Source organism: Python bivittatus, unplaced genomic scaffold (assembly GCF_059951505.1).
Source record: "Python bivittatus isolate LINGU-HERP-01145 unplaced genomic scaffold, Pbiv_v1 ctg000480_np1212, whole genome shotgun sequence".
Classification (NCBI taxonomy): Eukaryota; Metazoa; Chordata; class Lepidosauria; order Squamata; family Pythonidae; genus Python; species Python bivittatus.
The window spans coordinates 85,444,383-85,451,762 of NW_028277075.1; the positions used below are offsets into that span (position 1 = coordinate 85,444,383).

Genomic DNA, 7,380 nt, shown 5'->3' on the forward strand with positions numbered 1-7,380 from the left:
GAATATAAGAGAAGAGAAAGAAATAAAAGGAATGAAAATTAAAAAGGAAGAGTATAAATTGCAAGCCTTTGCAGATGACCTAGTATTTATACTAGAGGACCCATTGGAAACAGCATCTAAATTAATTGAAAAGATAGAAGAATATGGAAAAGTAGCAGGATTAAAAATAAATAAAGATAAAACAAAGATATTAACAAAGAATATGCTAGCAAGGCGAAAGAAAGAATTGGAAGAAGTCTTGGAAATACAGGTCACAAACAGGGTTAAATACCTAGGGATATATATTACACCAAGATGTAGTACATTGAAGGAGGATAATTATGTTAAACGACAGATTGCAACAGTTTTGACAAAATGGAAGAACTTACAATTATCAATGATTGGGAGAATATCCACCATTAAGATGAATATATTGCCTAGGATATTATATTTATTCCAGACAATTCCTATTCGTCTAGAGAAAGAGTTCTTTGATGATTTAAATAAAATCGTATTGAAATACATTTGGCAGGGAAAAAAAGCAAGAATAAAGCTTAAACTACTACAAGACACAAGAGTAAGAGGTGGGTTTGCCTTGCCTAACTGGGAATTATATTATCAGGCGACAAATTTGATGTGGGTAAAGGATTGGATAACTTTAAGAAATAACAGATTACTGACCTTAGAGGGACATGACCTGTTGTTGGGCTGGCATGCTTTCCTATGGTATAAGGGAACGAAAACACAGGGCTATTTTAGAAGGCATTATATTCGAGAGGCATTGTTTTTAAACTGGGAGAAGACAAGAAGACAATATTATTTAAAAGTTCCACGATGGATATCCACTATTGAAGCCTTCTCTTATCCAATAACATATAAAAAGGAACAAACAGTTAGATATACTGAGATATTGAATGAAAAGGATGAACTTAAAACTGTGCAAGCGTTGGAAGAACAAGGTATAAAAATGAATTGTTTTTCATATTTGCAAATACAATCTAGATTTGATAAAGATTTTAAAGCAGAAGGTATCTATGATGAGCTGACTGTTCTAGATAAAATTTTGATGGGTACTGATGAAAAGGTGATTAAAAAACTTTATGGACATTTACTAGAATTTAAAATGGAGGAAGAGACAGGTCAAAGAAACAATGATTGCATGGGGGAAAAATTTTGGACATGGAATTGATTTAGAGAAGTGGCAAAAACTATGGTCTCAAAATTATAAAATGACAATGTCAACTGCATATAAAGAAAACTTGTATAAGATGTTTTACAGGTGGCATTTACCCCCAGTGAGGATCGCGAGAATGTATAAGAACAAGTCCGATAAATGTTGGAAGTGTCATCAGATACCCGGCTCATATTACCATATGTGGTGGACATGCCCAGAAGCCAAAAGATATTGGATTAAAATCCACACATGGTTGGAAAAAATGACAAAACAACATATAGACTTTAAACCAGAGACATTTTTACTGGGAATTATACCGGAAACATATAGTAAAGAATTGAAATATCTGATTGTAAATGTTTTGACAGCGGCTAGAATTGTATTTGCTAAGAATTGGAAGAATGAAAAAGTCCCTTTGCAGGAGGAAGTTATTAAGAAAATTATGGAATGTGCTGAGATGAGTAAATTGACATTTGAAATTAGAGAGCAAGAAGACAAACAATTTTATATGATATGGGATTTGTTTTATCAATGGTTGGACGAAAAGATATAGTAATGTAATAGATTAGGAAATTATATAATAGAAACTCGATAAATTGATATAAATTACTATATATATATATATATATATATATATATAATCAATGGATAAAAATGATACAAATCTTATAATGAACGCTGGTATTATAGATAGACTAGTAACAAATGAATAATAATTGATAACTGATAAATATATAAATATATGTTGGATAGATAATATGAGACTCTATATAAATGGTGAGTGAAGACTATGAAAGGATGGCACAAATTATTGGTAACTGGCTGACACACGGTTTAAGATGGAAGATGGTTTTTATGTTTTTTATGCTCTTGTTTGTTTATGTATGTTTGTGTTTGTTGTAAAAAATAAAAAAACTTTAAAAAAAAAGAAAAAAGAATGGATGAAAGACTTGTTAAGATGAAAGAAGAGATGAAAAAAGAAGTCAAGAAGATGGAAAGCTGTGTAAAACAAATATTTGGAGATATAAAACGAATGACAAAGTGGAAATTCTGGAGAGTAAGACAGAAGTTAAGGACAGAGAGCTGGAAAGAGAGTTAGATAATTTGGCACTACTGGAACTGAGAGAGAAGGAAATTTGTTTGAGATTTAGAACTATTCCAGAGGATTCTGGTGAAGATATTTGAGAAAAGGTTATTAAAGCTTTAGCAATTTTTTTGGATTGGGATGAGGAGGATACAAAGCCAGAAACTGATAAAGTATATAGAATAAATACAAGATTTGTGAGAATAAGAAATGTTCCAATGGATGTCTTGGTGCACTTTGTCAGGAAGAAGACAAGAGATCAAGTTTTCCAGCAGCAGCATTTTAATACAAGACTGAAGATTGATAATACAGAGGTAATTGTTCTTTAAAAAATACCTGTTAGAATCTTGTGTAAGAGGTAAGAGTATTGTTTTTTGGCTGACAGATTAAAACAGAAAAAGATTCCATTTTGATGGGATAAACTGGAAGGTGTAATTTTTACATTTAAACAGCAGAGGTTTTGAGTGAATTCTGTCCAGAAGGCATGGGAATTTCTAAAAAAATTTAAAGAGGAATTGGAGGAGTTTCAAATGGAGGCGTCAAATGAGACCACACAAAAACTTCAATAGGTGCAACAGGAAATTGAAAGGGATGATACTGAACTACGCGCTACAGTACTGAGTTTTCTAAATTTTTGGCTTGATTATGGATTAGAAATGCTTAACGTGGAATGTAAATGGAGCAAATGATCCTTGAAAGAGGGGAAAAAATCATTATTTGAAAAAATTGAAACAAGATAATTTGCCAACAAGAGACACATATTAGAAAAAAGGACATAAAATATTTGATTTTTAAAAATTTGGGTGAAGAATCTATTTCAGCAGGAATTTTAAAAAGAAATGGAGTTGTTTTGTATATAAATCCCCAACTAAAACCAGAACTTGTATTGACTGATGAGCATGGTAGATTTGTTGGGGTAGAAGTTAATTTGCATGGGACTAAGACTCTGATATTGGGAATTTATGCCCCAAATGAGGATGAAGTACTGTTCTACAAAGGACTTATGGAGAGACTAATAGGTTTCTCTTATGAAAATTGGTGTTTGATGGGGGACTGGAATGGAGTGATTTCCCCACAACTGGACAGAATTTCTGAGAAAAATATTAAAATTACTCAAGGCAAATTACCAAAAATTTTCTTTGATTTGATGGACATTTTAGGGCTTCTGGACATATGGAGTCAGAAAAATGGCAATTCAGGAGAGCACACCTATATTTCTGAAAGACACAGATCCTTTTCAAGAATAGATGTGATATGGATTTTGAAGATTTGGCTACTAAGGTTTCTAAAGTAGAAATACTTTACCAAGTACTTTTTTGGATCATAATCCTGTGTTTAGTTTATAAAAGGAAATCTAGTTCTTTTAGATGAAGACTAAATGAAACATTGTTACAGAAAGAAGCAATAGTGGAGGACTGTAAAAAGAAATTAAAAGAATATTTTGAAAATAATTTAGACAAAGGTACTGATTTAAGAATGGCTTGGGAAAGCTTATCAGAGGTTATTTCATACAAGTGAACTCAAAATAAGAGGCAGGAAAAGGCACAAGCTATTTTGGCTGAGATAAAGAGAGAAGAAGAAGAATTAAAGAAAATTCCAGAGAAGATAAGTATTTCTCAACAAATTAAGTTTTTCAACAACAGTTATCTATGTTAACAGTAAGAGAAATGGAAATAAAAATGAACTATGTAAAGCAAAAAACCTCTATGTTTGCAAACAAGCCAGGGAAATGGTTGGCATATAAATTATGAAAATATTGAAACTACAAGAGGGAGATACCATATTAAAAGATAGCACGGCCATGCAAAAAGCATTTCATCAATATAATCCTAACTTGAATAAAGCAAGTAGATAAGATGAAAAGTTTCAGTCTGGCTAGAAATTTTTTAAGAATGAATGAATGAATGAAATACACACACACACACACACACACACACACACACTGTATATATATATATATATATATATATATATATAGTGTGTGTGTGTGTGTGTAAATAAAATAGGAAAAAGAGCATCTGAAATATTAATCTAGACAATTGATACGGTTTAGCCAAAGCTATGTTATCTCTGTGGTGCTCCAATTGATACATTAGTAAGATTAGGATATAAGTTTGTATCCAGTGGTGACCATGCCTCAGTGAAGCAGGAACTGCTAGCAGTGGGTGGCCATACAACCAACCAGCTACCTTAATTTTAAAATGGACTAAATATTCATCTAATAAAATTCAAAATTAAAAGCAAACTATTTTGTCACCATATATGGTTGAGTTTCTTATCAATGTAGTCCTTTAACCATCCAGAATGCATTCTCCAGCAACTAATTTTGCATCTATGTATCACAGCTCCTGTTTCCCCAAAATACATGAATCAACAGATTTTCTGTTCCACTAATTTACTTTACACATTTTTTTTGTTTTAATTGCAACCAACTATGGGGAAAGTTCAGCCCAATAAGCTTCCTTGTTTGGCAAATGAAGGCCCCATGGGGCACCTTCTCGAAGTCTGTACCTTATGTCTCTATTCTCACCAGATGGCAGCATTCCCTAGGGTCTGCTCACCTGAAGCACAAAGGGGACGGGTTCCACGCTGACCACTGGAGAGCTGGGGAGCCAAGCTGCTGGGAACGCCTAGGACTTACGAGTTCTGCCTCTCCCAGGGTGCCATTACAGCTGGACCACTGGATGCAGTTTAGGAGGCCTATGCTTTTTACTGTATTCTGGCTTCATCAGGTGGCTTCTCAGACTGGCCTTGTCTGAGCCTGGAGGTTAAACAGGGTGGGCCTGCTTCACACTTGGATGACAGACCTCTAGCAAATGCTGAGTTGTAAGCTAGACTGGGAAGTAGAAAAGCACATTGGAAGAAGGCAATGGCAAACCACTTCCATACTGTTGCTAACCAAACTATATGGATGCTTCCAAGAAGTCACCAGGAGTTGGAACTGAGTTAAAGAATACTTTATTGCTGTTTTTCCAAACCAGACAATAACTGCAGTTATTCAGCATCACATTTTATTCTCTCACTCACCCACACAACATAGAGGTCCTATCTGCAGTACAGCCCAACACATGTAAATATTAGAGGAAAGAGACCAAGATGCCAATATCTGTGGGGGATGGGGCAGAGAGTAAGTAGTGAGAGAAAGAGTACCCATGGGTGTGGGCATGGACCTCAAAGGACTTTTTGCCTAACTTCCCCATAATTCTAGCAATGCCACTGCAAGTCCTTATTTTCCCAACGGACAACAACTTGCTCTCACAGCCAGGACTTTAGGGAAGGGTGGAGATTGCACAGACCCTGGAAGAGATCCTTAAGCGCAGTGCAACTCCCAGGCCAGAAAAAGCTCCCTGGCCTTGCTCCTGGCTGCTGCAAGTGGACGGTGTCAATGTTCCGTAAGTGTCATCACTCTGTAGGAGTGTGACTTTCTAATATTTTTTTTCATCAGTCAACCACTTTGTGCTTGGAAAAAGTGTTTTGAAAAGAGGTCCTAAAAAACTTCAGAAATGAACGTAAAACTTGCATCAACTATTTTTAACTATAAAGCATAATCTGCAGACGTTTAAAAGTCACATATCCCAGCTAAAGCCTTGCAGCAATAAACGCTAAACGCTGGGCACCTCTTTGGTTTTATATGGTTCCAAGGGGAAAGATTTGTAAAAGTGTGCCATTACAACTTCGGATCCTTTGCCCCAGACAAACTCCTACTGAGCTGGCCCTCAGGAGTCAGCCTTCGATGGATGCTCTTGAATGTTCAGTGCGCCAATCAATGTCCTGCACCATATTGCACAGGTTTACTCCACATCCTATTAAAAGTGGGCAACTTTCTTCTGATAAGTGGGCACAGTAAGCAAGTAGCCTTACTTAAAATAAATCAGGCTTCCACATCTTTGATCATTTGCCAGTTATCCCCCTGAATTTTAAACCAGCAGCTAAGAATGGCAAGCTCCCTCCCTAAAAAAAGAATGAGTGACAAGAGCCCTTGCCTTGCCCGTCTCCCATCTGGGGTGGCACATGGGCTACTTGCGGCGGCGGGGGGGGGGGACTTCCCTACTCGAAGCTATTTAATACCAGATACCAAGGGGGGGGGGATGGAGCGGGAGGAGCCTCTCGAGATACAGGTCCACGGGCTCGTTTGCAGAACCGCGTCCAGGAGAGCAAGCTCCTGAGCTTCCCGGGCTGTCCCTCGGGCCCCAAGCAGAGGGCAAAGGGCTCCTCCGCGCTACTTACCCAGGCAGGGAGCTGCTGCAGGGCGATTCCTTGGCTGATGGCTTGCTTCTCATCCTCGACCAGCCCGAAGGCTGCCGACAGCCGGGAACGCTTCTCTCGCCGGTTCCTTCTCCACCACATCCAGAAGAGCAAGCCGATCAGCACCCAGCTCGTACTGATCCCCAAGTAGCCGGCCAAGTAGACCGGGGCAAGGCACAGCAACGCCCGGACCGCGAAGGATCTGAGCTCACGGAGCACCGGAGGAAGTGGCTTCGCTTCGGACCGCGAAAGTTGTTCTTCGCTCGGCTCCATCTGAGCGGCGCCCGAGTCGGCAGAGTCCGCCTGCCCCGGCGCCGCAGCCGCCGACTGCATGGCAGGTAGAGCCGGGCGAAACCGCGAAGTACGACGCCACTCCTCCCGGGCGGGCAGGCGCTCAGCCCCGCAACGCAGCTCCCGCCGTCAGCCCGGGACGCTCCAAGCGCTCCACAGAGAGCATCCGCGGCGCTACTACTGCTGCTGCTGCGGCCGCTGCAGCCGCTGCTGCTGCCGCCGCCGCCGCCCATTGACTACCCTCCTCCTCCTCCTCCTCCTCGTCCCTCGGTGCCGCCCCGGCGAGGCAAAGGCAGGTCCCGCTCAGGTGCGCCGCTGATTTACGGCCCCGCCTTTTTCTCGTTCTCCCAGCGGCCGGGCCAGGCAGGCAGGCGGGCGGGCGGGAGAAGTCGCCCCGCTGCTGCTCTCTGCTGCCCCCTAGAGCGCCTCGCGGAAGCGGAAAGGAGAAGACTCGATGGGTTTGCAAAGGCGGACCCGGCAGTTTCCACACTACGTAGTGCTTCCTGATGGCGCTCTAAAGCCTGTCATTGAGCTTTGGGGCAGCGATGGCTGGATGGCTTTCTATATTACGAGGGTGAACGTTGCTACCAAAGACGACTTGGGGCTG

At 40.2% G+C, this 7,380-nt stretch overlaps 1 protein-coding gene across 2 annotated transcripts in view; it reads right to left on the reverse strand.

Moving 5' to 3' along the window:
• The window catches only part of ESYT3 (extended synaptotagmin 3), a 51,147-nt gene extending 44,123 nt beyond the window's left edge, over nt 1-7,024 (reverse strand). For both annotated transcript variants that reach the window (XR_015797185.1, XM_088146474.1), the window contains exon 1: nt 6,465-7,024. Coding sequence is in view for 1 of the 2 variants with exons in the window: in XM_088146474.1 (XP_088002600.1) it covers nt 6,465-6,815 (351 nt within the window). In the remaining variant the exon portion in view is untranslated. The remainder of the gene's footprint in view (nt 1-6,464) is intronic.
• Between the last annotated feature and the right edge of the window lie 356 nt (nt 7,025-7,380).